The sequence below is a fragment of the Crinia signifera genome, chromosome 19, assembly GCF_055691185.1.
Source record: "Crinia signifera chromosome 19, ASM5569118v1, whole genome shotgun sequence".
In the NCBI taxonomy this organism is placed as follows: Eukaryota; Metazoa; Chordata; class Amphibia; order Anura; family Myobatrachidae; genus Crinia; species Crinia signifera.
In genome coordinates this window covers 109,224,191-109,239,188 of record NC_139226.1, presented here as the reverse complement: position 1 = coordinate 109,239,188, position 14,998 = coordinate 109,224,191, and the positions used below count along the sequence as shown (strand labels likewise).

Here is a 14,998-nt window from a genome sequence, read left to right as displayed (position 1 = left end):
CAGCTGACTTGGTATACACTTTGGTAAAACACAACTTACCATTTGTTGTGACACACTACTCTATTTGCATAGTGTACGACACTGATTATCTCCATTCGTTTTACTAACCATTGAGGTTACCCGACACAATTTTTCACCAATTCTACCTCCTGTGGTTATGGGTGTGGTATGGGACTCCGACAGTCGGGATCCCGACAGTCATTATCCCGGCGTCGGGATCCCGACAGTCATTATCCCGGCGTCGGGATCCCGACTGCCCGGAGTCAGACAGCATGGCGAGCACAAAAAAGCCATGCTGCGGGCACGGTGGCTCGCATAGCGAGCCAACTATTCTATTCTCTCTCTATGGGGTGGCCGTCGGGCACCCGGCTGTCGGCGTTTTGACAGTCGGGATCCCGGCGTCGGGTAAATGACTGTCGGGCACCCGTGGTTATAGAGATAAGTCTTCTTTTACCTGCCTTGTTGGTACTATTATGGATGTGCATAATGACATTACACGATGAGGGTTTACTCCAGACTATCATCTATTTCCTGTCTAATACCCGATGGGTGCAATGGTATACACGATATCTCGGACTACTTCGGTTAAGTTATACTGCGGTTTTATAACGGTTGATAATGACATTTCATTACTGAAATTATTGGCTGGTGCGAGCCTGGTTTCTCAGAGGTGGTCATAGTTTTTTGTTGTTTTTTTTCCCTGATTTCAGACAGCTTCAGGATATCCAGTGGCTATTTACTGACTGGACCTCCGGAAGTCGGCATTTAAAGATATTAACAGCTATTGCAGTTATTTACAATAATTCAATTGTGTGATCACATAATCATTCTGCGTTAGAGATTGCACTTGCTCTCTTTTTGTGTTTTGTTTCATCCTTGTGCGTTTTCCATTGTTGTCTTTTGTCTTGTCTTCCCCTAGAATGTGAGGGACATGAAATACGTACACGCCAACGCATTGCATGCCCACACTACCCAATAAGTTGCCTTGATCCATCCGCTCCATTCACGCTATGTTGGTATGTATCAGCTAAATGTTAGAACTTTTAGAGGAGTATTCAATGTTTTTTGAGAATCTGGCTCACCGCTCACTGTTCTGTGTCCCTGTGATCTCGCTGAAGCACTCTGCACTTTTTCTCATCTCCTCATTTCTGACTTCCTCAGTATTCAACGTGTGGCCAGCTCGCCGGCCCCTTTTGCGAACTTAGCATAATTATGCGAGTTCAAATGGGAGTGCTGTAACTGGAGAGATATTTGGATAGGGCTTCCCACGTCCCAGGCCGGAGAGCAGCCCCACAAGCGTGGTATCCGCTTTTAATTATCACAATTACATCTTATTGACACCTGGCGACCCCGCAATCTAGGGCTCACAACACCCTGTCACACAGTGATTACATGCTAGGCTCCTCCTCCTTATGTCCTCATAGTCACAATACTGGTATAGAACCCATATGTATCGGACCATGCCACGTGTTGGACGACTTTTAACATACACACCCCAACAATGGTCCTTATATACAATGGAGATACACGGGGGGGGGGGATGCAATCTGGGATCACGGCTGTCAATCCCCACCGACAGCCGTCATCCTGGCCCGTTTGCAGTCAGATCGATCGCATAACGACAGACGGGATTCGATGCCCCGTCTGCTGATGGGCGCAAAGGGGACCGCGAAAACGGCCGTGGATTGTCGATCTACGGCCCGGATAACGACAATCCACGGCTGGTATCGGCAGAATGGGCCCAACAGCTTCTGAAGTCGGGCCCGTTCTGCCGTGATCCCACACCAATGCTGTCGTTAATGACAGCATTGAATAGGGAGACGCCGCTATTTCCCACGTCGGAAATAGCGCCGGCACATTGCATACCTCCCCCTGGTATATTTGTCTAATTCAAAGAAATTTAGAGATGTGGTTGAGATCACGTGGGTAACCGACAAACAGAACAACACAGAATCCTCCTTTCCGATACTATTTTCGCAGGCATCTAAGCCAGTACTTCCAGGTGAACTGATCTCTTATTGCTCTAAGAGAAAAAAGGATTCTTCGCAACTTTACATTGAAATGCAAACACAATTGACTCAATCATACAAACATTTTAAACATAATCCCACACACTCTAATAAAAATGATTCTTCGAATCATAAATCATTATTTGATAACCTACTTCCAACAACAGGAATCTAGATCTACTTTTGTAACCCAATGCTGGCATCATCGATTTGGCAACAAATCAAATAAGTAACCTAATTTGCTAATTTACCAATTCCCTCCTACTATTATTATTATTATTATATCCCTAGTTGATCGGAATGGACAATCTTATAATTCAGGAAAAAATATTTCTGATACCCTTCACCAATATTATTCTTCTCTTTATTCCGACCACACAGTTAATAAGCAAAAATTCTGGGACTCCATCCACCTCCCGAATTTATCAGCTACGATACCCAATCCCTTTTAGCCCCTGTAACTGAAGTGACCAAGAGTCATCAAATGCCTAAAATCAGGCAAGGCTCCCAGACCAGATGGTCTAACGAAGGAATACTACAAATAAGCCCCTCAAATTGTGGGACCCCTATGTTCAATATATAATGCTGTTCTTCAGGGATCACCATTACCCTTTACCCTCCCTCATCTGTCAAACACCACTCAAATATCTCGGTATATTGATCCCCTCACAGTTAGATTTGCTTAACTCCGTCACAAAGCTAGTAGACAACTGGAAGTCATTACCATTGCCTTTAATGGGCAGATTCACTTATCAAGAGCATCGCCTTTACTAAATTATCTTACATTCTACAAATGCTCCCACTGACCATAACCAATTCTGATACACATAAATTCAATTCAATATTTAGAAAATTAATATGGGCTGGGAAAAAAAACAGGATTCCAGTAGTAAGACTGCACTTGCTAAAACCAGACTGAGAGTTCAGTATGACTCACCCACCTTCCTTCTCCCAGGCGGCCATGTTTCATTATATTATGGACTGGTTCACTAATGGATCCGTCTATAGTAATAGAAAACTGGAAGAATGTATATTCTACCCTTACTCCCCGACAGTACTATCACCGCATACCCTAATAAACTCTACTTCTCCTATTATACTTATCCTTTTTAAAGCTACGTATCCATCATGGCTGATAAATTTACAAATGCATTTGGAGACGCTACGTTTCCTCTTTCGCCACGTTTTGGGGGAATCCAATGTTTTACACCTGGCCTGCAAAATCTGAAATTCCTAGAATGGCGGCATAGAGGTATTGCAGCAGGTAGGAACATCTTCAACCCGGGTGGCGTGATCCTGCCTTACTCAAACCTAGTAGAAAAATGTGATATTCCCAACAGTCAATTTTTCAGGAATTTACAATTCGCACAATCCTTGCCGACAGCAGTAGATACTACCAATTCACCTGATCCTTTAATATCACTGCTTTCTTTGCATAATATTTTAGGTTACGGACTCCAATATTTGTATCTTTCGCTTGTAACCTGCAATGGAGAAGCATTACGATGCCCACTGGAATCAGAATGGAGGGGGGATCTTTCCACCCTCCCAGAGATTTCAATTATATTTAAAAAGTGCAACCTCACTTTGAAACATCTCCAGGCCACCTCCTTGCAGGAGACTCGCCTGAAATTTTTGAACAGGGCATATATCTCCCACCAACAGAGGAGCCATTTTGTGTCAAATGATTTAGGGTTGTGTCCAAAACATAGAGGATCTGCAACTACTCTATTACCCGGTTTATAGGGGTGCGAGCAGATCAGGAAATTTTGACATAAATTGCTGAATTATCTTAATGACGTATTTTAAATAACCCATACTTCAAGGATTGGAATTTAGGCTGGAATAAGAAGGCAATTAGCCCCACATTGTCAGTTATTTATTTATATTTCTTATATAGCGCCCACATATTCCGCAGCGCTGTACAGAGAATATTTGAACACTCACATCAGTCCCTGCCTCAGTGGAGCTTACAATCTATATTCCCTACCACATGTACACGCACACACAGACATTCTAGGGTTAAGTTTGTGGGGAACCACATAACCTACCAGTATAATTTTGGATTGTGGGAGGAAACCTATGCAAATACGGGGAGAAAATATAAACTCCGTACAATAGGGCCATGGTGGGAATAGACAGGTCAACTTAATAAAACAACTCTAACACAAAGGCCGCTTAAATAGCCATCATTATGGCGGCTTCCCTGGGGTCCCATGAGGGGGTGGTGCTGACTGTAGCCACACCCTCCCCTGGGTTTCCCGCCTTTGGGACCAATTTCCTCCTTCCTTTAAAGGCCCTGGTGGTCTAGTGGGTGCTTAGAATTGACTGAGCCCCACTGCCATGCCTGCTGGTGCTGCCTCAAGCGCCGACAGTGAGAGCCGCATTATCAGGCTGCACTACTATAAAGCAGTTAACTCTTTGTAGCCCGGTTCTTTCCAGAACCCATAATACCCATAGTCCCAGCATCCACCATAGGCTGAAAGGAAAAAGTAGGTTACTGTCTGACCAACCAAAACAAAAACACCTTTCGCTGGGGTAACCACACCGGTTGGCACAGCAAACAATCCCACTGCCTCAAAACCGCTACCATAACTCACTGTGTGTCCGGCACTCCCACTGTATGCCTCCTCATCGACAGGTATCGCGCCAAAGCTTCAGGTGACGGTTCTTCTCCTTCATCGCTGTCTAGATTCATGGTGCCATTAGTCTAGAACCCGACATAAAAGATAGGGAAAATGTTACTACAAGTGCCATAGTGGGAAATGCTACAGGTCACTGTAGACTGGATGCAAAGTACAAATAAATCACATGTTGGCTGGATACCATAGGAACCAGGGTGGTTATAAAAATACAGTCTGTTTAATCTTAATTTCATTTGGTTTGAAATCAGTTTAACGTAATACAGCTGACTATTTATCCTAATGTACCAAGAACAGAGATCGCTTTGTTCCTCTTTCACGCTGTCTGAAAATTGTTATTCATAGCTGCAATTTAGGGGAACAAGGAGAGGGGACAGACACACAGCTCCAACTAATAACAGGGAGCATCCAACTGTCAGTAACTCCTGCACTCCCTAGCAAATATTCAGCAACCAGATTATCCTACCCCTAAGGTACAGACTCGTTTTACTGTTCCAAATAACAGAGCGCAAGGGCTACGTTTTCTTCCCATGGATGGAATGGTTTTATACAAATATTTCATTTTGGAAAATGGTTCTCTACAAATTGCTGCATGTAAGATGAGGAGGAGAGTCCGCCAGCACTGATGGGAAGTGGCATGTAACCACACATTGGACTGCTTGTATATTGGCTATGGGTCATTGGTTAGACCAAGGGTGGGCAATAAGCGGCCCCTCCAGCTGTTGATGAACTATACATCCCAGCATGCCTTGCATCAGTTTCACCATGGCCAAATAACAAAACGGATGCAAGGCATGCTGGGATGTGTAGCTCATCAACCGCTGGAGGGCCGCTTATTGCCCAGCCCTGGGTTATACCCAATTTAGTGCGACATGCATTGGTCGACCACTCAAGATCAAATAGGGCGAAATGGCTAAGGTCGACAGGGTTGTAAGGTTGACAGTGAAAAGGTTGACATGAGTTTTTCACAGGTTTTCTTTTTTTATCCCGAATGTCGACATAGTGGACGTTATGGTATTAACCCCTTCACTGGTAATCCAGAGAATTTACCGGCCTATGCCTTAATGCCCAGGCTAGTAAGCCAGGAACATTCTCGGGATTGGCAGTGATTAGCGCCGGGCAGCACTACTGAGTTCATCGCTGAACTGCCCGGCTCCCTCTCCTCCTCCTCCGCAGCGCGCACACACACACCCGGCTGTTGCATGCTTATGACAGGCCGGTCGACGCATGTAGGGACGGGGCACAGGGCCGGGCAGCGGCTGATTGGCAGTCCAGCGTCGATGCCCGGAACCGGCGAGACAGCAGTGTTTTTTTTTAGGGAGTGCTCCCCAGAAAAAAAACTCGCCCAGTGGAGAGCACTCCCTAAAAAAAAAAAAAAAACACCACTGAATGGGTTAAATATCACCTGTCAGCACCAAAAAAAAAAAATTCTCAAAACCCATGTCCACATTTTGACTGTCAACCTTCCAACCCTGTTGACCGAGTGACCGTGTCCCCTGTAAAACAGTCTTTTGTGCCCAAATGAAGCACCAGTGTCAGTGTCTAAGATATTGTAGAACAAGCTAAATATTTAATTCGGGGATATTGCCCCAGCCATTTCTTTAGAGGATCTCTATATGGAAGTCTCAGTCATCCGGGCCTGCTATCGCGTGCAAATACTGCGCTAACTCTAATACTATAAGTCGGGCAGTAAATGTAAAAGCATTAATGATTAACCCTCTTTTGATAGAACATGTTCCAGATCCCTGTTTTGTTCATTGAACATGCTTTCGTATAGGTGACAAAAAATATTGAGTATTTGTCATTCAGAAATATTACGTAAAATTGTAGCTGCAATTATGTCATTTGTGAAAAATCATTGCGGTTTGTTGATACAGAGAAGTTTGAGCAACGCTTCGGTCCAGCCAGCAGGTGGCGCTGTTACCCTATGCAAAGGTTTGCTGCTGTAACAAGAAATTTTGTTTTCGATATTCAATGTGCAGCCTCCTCCCAACTAGCGTAATTACAAGGTCCCAAACCCAGGAAGGATCGCTGCAGTTGGTGACCGCTGCAGTAGGAGACGTCTCAAGTCTCAGAATGATTACTCAGGGCTAAAAGAATGGAGGGATGTAAATGTCACTTGTTCAATATGCTGACAATTCAGCAGACGTGAAAAAATTGCAGCAATAGCTATTCAACATCCCTGCAATGCATAACATATCAACTTCTCAGGGCTGTCTTCAAAATCAGTGTTACCATTGGGATGAGTCAGTGAGTATTTCCCAAAACATGGCGGCCTCTACACCTCATTGGACATTAGTATGCTGCTAAGTGGGGGGGGGGAGGGGGGGGGAATCTAAATTAATTGGGGTAAACAGGGATTAAAAAAAAAAACTGTTCTGTTACCCAAGTGACGGTTTTATTATTTATTTAGGGAAGACCGGACTTTCTCTAGGTATCAGGGCTACAGCTAAAATGGCATGACCGTCGAATAGAGTGCAAGCTCACGGGCGCTAATATGGTCATTGCCCCTACAACTGCAACACAGGGTGCGTCACCAGCGTGCGTCCATTGCCTATACTTTAAATGACATTGTCAAAACTACAGATTTCTTTGTATTGCAGTTCTAATTTGTTTTGAACATAGAATTTGACGGCAGATAAGAACCACTTGGCCCATCTAGTCTGCCCCTTTATAAACATGTTACCTCAAACCACATTTCATCCTTATTGCTTTGTAAGGATACCAATATGCCTATCCCAAGCATGTTTAAATTATACTACTGTATTTGCCTCTACCACCTCTGATGGCAGGCTATTCCACTTATCTACTACTCTTTCTGTGAAGTAATTCTTCCTCAAATTTCCCCTGAATCTTCCTCCCTCTAGTTTCAGTGCATGTCCTCGTGTTCTGTTGCTTCTATTCCTGTGTAGAATGTCTCCCACCTGTACCTTCCTCCCCCTAGTGTCAGTGCATGTCCTCGTGTTCTGCTGCTCCTCTTCCTGTGAAGAATGTCTCCCACCTGTACCTTCCTCCCTCTAGTGTCAGTGCATGTCCTCGTGTTCTGCTGCTCCTCTTCCTGTGAAGAATGTCTCCCACCTGTACCTTCCTCCCCCTAGTGTCAGTGCATGTCCTCGTGTTCTGCTGCTCCTCTTCCTGTGAAGAATGTCTCCCACCTGTACCTTCCTCCCTCTAGTGTCAGTGCATGTCCTCGTGTTCTGCTGCTCCTCTTCCTGTGAAGAATGTCTCCCACCTGTACCTTCCTCCCTCTAGTGTCAGTGCATGTCCTCGTGTTCTGCTGCTCCTCTTCCTGTGAAGAATGTCTCCCACCTGTACCTTCCTCCCTCTAGTTTCAGTGCATGTCCTCGTGTTCTGCTGCTCCTCTTTCTGTGAAGAATGTCTCCCACCTGTACCTTCCTCCCCCTAGTGTCAGTGCATGTCCTCGTGTTCTGCTGCTCCTCTTCCTGTGAAGAATGTCTCCCACCTGTACCTTCCTCCCTCTAGTTTCAGTGCATGTCCTCGTGTTCTGCTGCTCCTCTTCCTGTGAAGAATGTCTCCCACCTGTACCTTCCTCCCTCTAGTGTCAGTGCATGTCCTCGTGTTCTGCTGCTCCTCTTCCTGTGAAGAATGTCTCCCACCTGTACCTTGTTAAAGCCCCTGATATATGTGAAAGTTTATATCATGTCCCCCCTTTCCCTTCTCTGCTCTAAACCATATATTAAGATCTTTTAGTCTTTCCTGGTACGTTTTTATTTTATAAATGTGTACTTTTGTGTACTTTCTTAACCTTCTTTCATAACACCATCCAACCCTTGAGCCATAACCTTTATTTTATTTTGTGACTTGTAACATTTGGGGTAGTGTTTCGATCCTTGGTCCACAAGGCGACCTAAGATGAATAGTTACTAAAGTGTGGGTTTGTGTAGAGAAGACGTTGCCCATAGCAACCAAATTCTAGCTACTATCTCCTGGAACAGGCCCGGCCAACCTATGGCTCTCCAGCTGCTGTGAAACTACAGGTCCCAGCAAGCGTTGCAACTGTTTTGTTATTAGGGAACTGTAAACCTGTGGCAAGGCATGCTGGGATGTGTAGTTCACCAACAGCTGGAGAGGCACTGGTAGCCAGGCTTGGTCTGGAATGTGCAAAATAAATAACAAGCACAATCTGTGGGTAATCTCTCCACATCTGTGAGTAAATATACCCCTACCAGTCCAGGTTTTATGGATATCTTATTGATTAAAGATGGTTTAGTCAAACTGATTGACATACTGATTAAAACCTTAACTATTATGGTGCCTTAAGGACCAAGATTGGGAACCACTGGGTTTTCAGGGAGAACAAGTACCTGAACTCTGATAAAGGCTTCCTGTATTTTGGGGTTAAATAACTTTATTGTTAACAGTAAAATAGTAAATAATCGGGTGTACACCAGGTGTAGAGAATAGGTGGCTCCCCACATGCCTAGCCGAAGGTTTAGCATGCCCGTAATAACATACAGATGGGGTCCATGCTTATTAGCTGAGCCGGCACACTGCTCGTCAGGACAGGGACACACAAGCGTCTCACGTGTGAGCATCCATTGCTGCGAGCGTCTCTCTCACACACACACGCGCGCGCATGCGCCTCATTTTGCGCTGATTTGCGCCACAGAAGCCGCTCAGATCTGCAACTGTACATGTTGGGATGCATAGTTCCATGGCAGCTGGAGTGTCACATGTTCAGTACCCCTGGTGTAAACTTTCTTTTTTTTTTTTTTTTATTGGGAAATTAAGAAAAATCATATTAAGAGGAAATGTGTAATTTCATTTCACATATTAAGTATATTGTCTTCAAACTTCAAAGAAAACTTTGTGATCGGCTACAGCAATGTGAGCTGCTGACCATTCCAGCAACAAATCTACAAGAAAAGCGATCCCTTACTGACACATCTTAAAAGTTCCTCTATAGACACAGTATGCAAACTTGTATCTTTAAAAGACAGGATGACCTCTAACAAAATTAGGCACGGGGCGAACGTCTGTGAGCGTATATAAACCTTACACTAATGAGCTTCAAAATTGAAGAGACTCTTGCACATGGTCTGAGCAGAAAGTCTGTCTTGTGATGCAATGATGTAAAGGGTGGTTCTCAGAATGGACAGCACCATTAATTCAGACGCTTAAGTAACCACAGCTGAAAGTGTCCTGGATTTTAAATACGCCAATTACCGTATTGTGCCTATATAAATAACATAAATGTACCAGAGGCCAGAAATCACGGCTTACTTCATGCTGTAATTCAGTACGAGCAGAGGACTCATCCAGGATGGATTGTATTGCTGTATAGAACATAACCAGTCAAGGTGCACACACACGGTGCGAAGGTGCTGTGCGATGCCATCTCCCGCGGGCATCCCAGCGCACAGCACATAAAGTCTGTGCAGCCCGTGCTTTTTGAACTAGGTCCCAATCGCATCGCATGCAATGCGATCTAGTTCAAAACGCACAGTAATATTGTACCATGTATGGGTGCCTTCACAATTCCTGATCACTGTACTCACCTCAACAATTTGATTCTCAGGATTGATAAGCTGAACCTGGGGCACGTTCATACTGACTGCACTACCAGCGGCATCAGCCTGTAAGGCAATTAGATATACATGTAAAACACAGTGAGAAAAGCATGCATCACTGACCACATGGTCTTGAATTTCCCATAATGCTTAGCAACATAAAACCTTACACAGGAACCCTTCAGACAGGGTAGAGAGCTCACCTGTAACGGTGAAGCGGGGTACACTGGGCGAGGTGCACCGGGTGGATTAGGGAGGCGAAGAGTTTTGTGTCGTTTCAGACGTTCGCACAGCAAACTGTAGATAGCACTGTAGTTGTCATAGGCGTCTGTCCTCAGAGACTGAAGGGTAGGAGAGACAAACGTGGATCATACAAGTGATCAAAGGAGGGGGAAGAATGGAGGAGGGATAAAACACAGTGTAGGAGAACGGAACAGAGGCACACAGGAGATGATGCAAGTCACCTGCAAAGTACGGTCTTTGTCCAACCCCATTTCCACCATGGTCAGTAGAACTTGCTCATTCAGAGGCTCCCGTTGCCTTTCCAACTTCACATGTTGGCATTCTGCTATCAACTGGAATAGAAAGGATGGATGGATGGAGAATGTAACAGATTTATGTTAACCTTGCACTGCATCCCATAAAGCAGTGATTCCCAAACTGTGTGCTGTGGCACCCTGGAGTGCCTTGGAGTCTGATCGGTTTTGTTTAAAACGGCCACGGGTTGTCGAATTCATGGCTGTTTTTCGACAATCTGCAGCCGGTTTCACCGATCAGCGGAGTTTCCGACACTCGACACCTGGAACATTGAATTCCAGCTGTCAAACGGAACAAAAACAGCCCAGGATTCCAACAATCGGGGCGCTACGCCAGTCCGAATCCCGGATTAAATACCCCCTATGCGGACAAACAGAAGTGAACCTTGTCCCTCACCCCATACTTATACCTAAGTGTATTAACAAAATTTGCTTAATTTTTTTTTTCTTGTTTACATCTCTCGATAAGAAACTTTTGGCCTAGGGGCGGCGTGAAAAAAAATTCGGATACTTTAAAAAAGTTCAAAAAAGTTTGGGAACCACTGCCATAAATCGCGGTCTTCATTCCGGGATTTCGACTGTCGCTCTGCTTGACAGACTCGACAGGCGGAATTCAATGTTCCATCTGTCGAGTGTCGAAAAGTGGGCGAGTCGGCAAAAAGACAAAACAGATCCGACTAGTTTTAAAGTCTGTTTCGTCAAAATCTGCTTTCAACGCTGTCGGAAACGGCAGCATTGAATAGGAGGGGGTCGCCATTTCCCTTGTCGGAAATAGCCCCCAACATTAAATACCACCCAAAATGTGTTGCCGAAGCATAATATTGTAATTCCTGCAATTTATTTGTCCTGTCCACAGGCATCACTCAGAGAATCTTACTATGGGATTGATCATATGCAGAACAATCGTGAACAAGGTATTTAGGAAATGTTTTACTCACTTCAACCTTATTTTAAAATTGTAGGCTTTACTATATTCTTTGATGCTATTTTCTAATAATGGACTGAGGACATGAAACACATGCAAGGTCAGCCGAAACCTAGTAAAATGGAGTGGGCGTGGCCACCGGGTGGGGCGTGCGTGAACAAAAATTAAACGAGAGGGAGAGAGATGACTGCCGCTGCAGCGGTGTCTCTCTCCCTGCAGTTCAGCACACGGCACGGAGCAGTGTGTGATGAGCTGGGGAGAGAGGCTGTCCTGCGGCAGCAGCCTGTCATCCCTCTCCCCACTGCCCCAGCAGAACCTGGCCAGGAAACCCAATCTGGTTAAATAGTCCAACCCCACAACCCAGATGTTAAGAAAGGGGACATAGTAAGCTTTGGAGAGAGATAAAGTCCCCGCCAATCAGCACCTAACCAAGTTACAGGCTGTTTGTAAGAATTACAATTAAGCGCTGATCGGTTGTTAGTTTTTCTCTTAGTACATCGGCCCGATCGTCTGTTACAAATGGATGGCATAGTTCCTCATACAACTCATTTGAACGCTGCAATAATTTCCATTATAGTCTCTAATTACTGAGTATTCATTAAATTGCCTTTGGCCACTTCTACGTTCTGACACCTGCCGGGTAGACTAGGACCGCAGAACTCCGTGTTCACTTACCCTTTCAAACTCAAGATCCTGCTCTCCTTGGCACATCCATTTGTGTTTACAGATCTGCTCCATGGACAGCCGCCTAGTGGGCTCCAGAACCAGCATGTGTCTGATAAGATGCTCACATTCTGTGGGAAGGACGAAGGGGGGAGGGAGGGGGGGGGGGCGGTCAGACAAATCAGCCAAAACAAAAATGATCCTGTATCCAGCAGGAATATAATAAGCTCTGCTTTTGAAGGGGATCCGGTCATTAGCTTGACATGTATAGGGTCCACACCATTAGTTCGACATGCAGAAAGGTCGACATTTCATTAGGTCGACATGGGCAAGGCAGACAGTGAAAGTCGACAAATGTCGACATGGGGTTTTTCACCTTTTTTTTTTTGAGCCGACAGGTGGTACAGTATTTCATTCATGCCCTAACATCCACTACAGCGAGGTGGGTGAAAAAAAAAGTGTGCCGAGGGTACCAGTGTCAATGTCGACATTCAGGTAAATAACAGTGAAAAGCTCCATGTCAACCTTTTGACTGTCGACCTACACCCATGTCGACCTAACTGGTGGAGACCTAATGATCCATACCCTTTTCTAAATATGGAGTTTGAGGTGACGTGAGGACGTCCGTGATAAAAAGGCAGAGACATGCAGGAGGGGCTAGTTAGTATAGGCAAACGTCATCTCCACGGACAACACGGACAACCTGAAGGAGCTTAATAGTTCTCCAAAGGAAACAGTAAGAGAAGAGCAGAGGAAATGGGGCTGAGCACTATGGTGCGGACAGAGGAAGCGGAGAGCACGTGGCTCCAAAAAATTTAACTCGTCACCATGTCACATAACCATCATTCAATGCTGCCCTCTGTCCAGGTCTAGCTACAACTTTTAAACAATGTTTCCTCTAATTGTTTTGAAAAGCGTGAGGATTCTTTAATGACCAAACGTCTGCCAATTTACAGGCATTCGTTACAGAGCACGCCAGCGATGAACCCGGAATAACCAGCATATACACACTACAACCATTGCAGAAAGCACAAAAAGTTGGAGAAAAAAAATGTGGCAGCTCCGCGTCCCTCGCGCTCACATCTACTCTTAAGCGAAAATAATGTTTCACGCCCATGGATTTGTCTTTAGGACTTTACATTATGGCCATATGCAACTATGCCCCAGTGGGTTTGATTCTCCCCCACGGCCCTAACGGTGTGGAGTTGGTATATTCTCCCTGAGATTGCATGGGTTTCCTCCCACAAATCCCAAAATGTACTGGCCCCCAACAAAATTAACCCTAGAATGTCTGTGTGTGCGTGTACATGTGGTAGGGAATATAGATTGTAAGCTCCGCTGGGGCAGGGAGTAATGTGAATGGCCACAGATTTTCTGCAAATCGCTGTGGAATATGGCCCCTATTCTGATTGATACGCTCCTCTGCGTGTACTCGCAGGGGCGTGCTCTTTCGCGACTGCCCATAGTTACTTATGCGCATGTGCAGCCGCTGTGTACGAATGGCCACGGTGTAAGGATTTGCTGGCACTCGCACACAACAGTGCAGACAGGGGGCATGGGGCAGCGGGCCAGGGGATTCGCCCATGGCAACACCCAGCGTTTCATGGCGTTCCAAAGGAAAGGCTGGGCATTCTTATGGTAATTCCCCGAAGACACAGGTGTGGGCATCTGATATCAGCAGCTGTCAGCTGCCTGCCCGCTTCCCACACAGAGCGCCCACAGAGGCATCTGAGATCTGCGAGTGCTGGAGAAATCATTTGGTGATGATTGGTTGATGTTTTCCCCGTACCCAAGGCTGTGAATGGATGTTTATGCTAAACATCCATTTGTAGCCATTCGGGAGGATCGCAGCATGTAAGGGGGGGGGGGGGGGGGGTCGGTTAGTGTCTGGTGGACGTGCAAGGCTGCGAGTCAAACAGAATACCCTATGTGTACGCTATATAAATAACTGGTAATGTAAAATGTAAATCTATTGGAATCAGAAACGGACCTAGCACTAGACCTCCGTTTCCTGTCTGCGCTATTATATCACCTCTTGTGCAGTAGATACCAGAAGCTTTTAGAGCGGTCAGGGAATCCCCACACCAGAAACTGAGAACCCATTTAATGCTCACAGCCAAGTAGACAAACATCCCCATGTAATGCATTCCACAAATCAGTATAAATGAAATCCTGACATAAGAAATCACATGGTTATGACGGCACACAAGGGGTGGATCTGGTACCTGTGGACATGAAAAATGGGATCCGGAACTTTCCACTCAAGACCCTGGCCCGCAGGTTTTGTAATGTGCTTCCATCGAAGGGGAGAGCACCGCAGACCAGCACGTACAAGACCACTCCCAAACTCTGCATGGAGAAAGAGAGACGGTTTAGGGCGGATCATAGGCAGTAGTGGGTGAGCGCAAGGAATGAATCATATGAATGTCTGCAGGTTCACACTGCGTACTACACAGGAGTGATGTCCTCAAGGAGGAGTTGGTGGGGTACCGGAGCTTTTTTCCTCATGCCTCACAGAGGACCTCCTAAGGAGCACTGGAGTCCATGCTAACACTAATAAAGTCTAAGGAAAGGTGGAGACAGAGCACCTCTCCCTGACCAGGAGCAACACAACTGCAGCTATAGCATTGCATTTCTGACATCTTTAATGAAAGGTAAAATGATATGTACTTCAAGAATAATACATGACAGA

General features: G+C 45.4%; 1 protein-coding gene across 1 annotated transcript in view; it reads right to left on the bottom strand.

Moving 5' to 3' along the window:
• Nucleotides 1-14,998, bottom strand: part of SIK3 (SIK family kinase 3) — a 112,906-nt gene that overhangs the window by 29,565 nt on the left and 68,343 nt on the right. The window contains exons 6-11 of the mRNA XM_083163164.1: nucleotides 14,532-14,655; nucleotides 12,319-12,437; nucleotides 10,647-10,757; nucleotides 10,386-10,523; nucleotides 10,171-10,248; nucleotides 4,610-4,719 (exon numbers count right to left, since the gene is read on the bottom strand). Of these exons, the coding sequence (XP_083019290.1) occupies nucleotides 4,610-4,719; nucleotides 10,171-10,248; nucleotides 10,386-10,523; nucleotides 10,647-10,757; nucleotides 12,319-12,437; nucleotides 14,532-14,655 (680 nt within the window). The remainder of the gene's footprint in view (nucleotides 1-4,609; nucleotides 4,720-10,170; nucleotides 10,249-10,385; nucleotides 10,524-10,646; nucleotides 10,758-12,318; nucleotides 12,438-14,531; nucleotides 14,656-14,998) is intronic.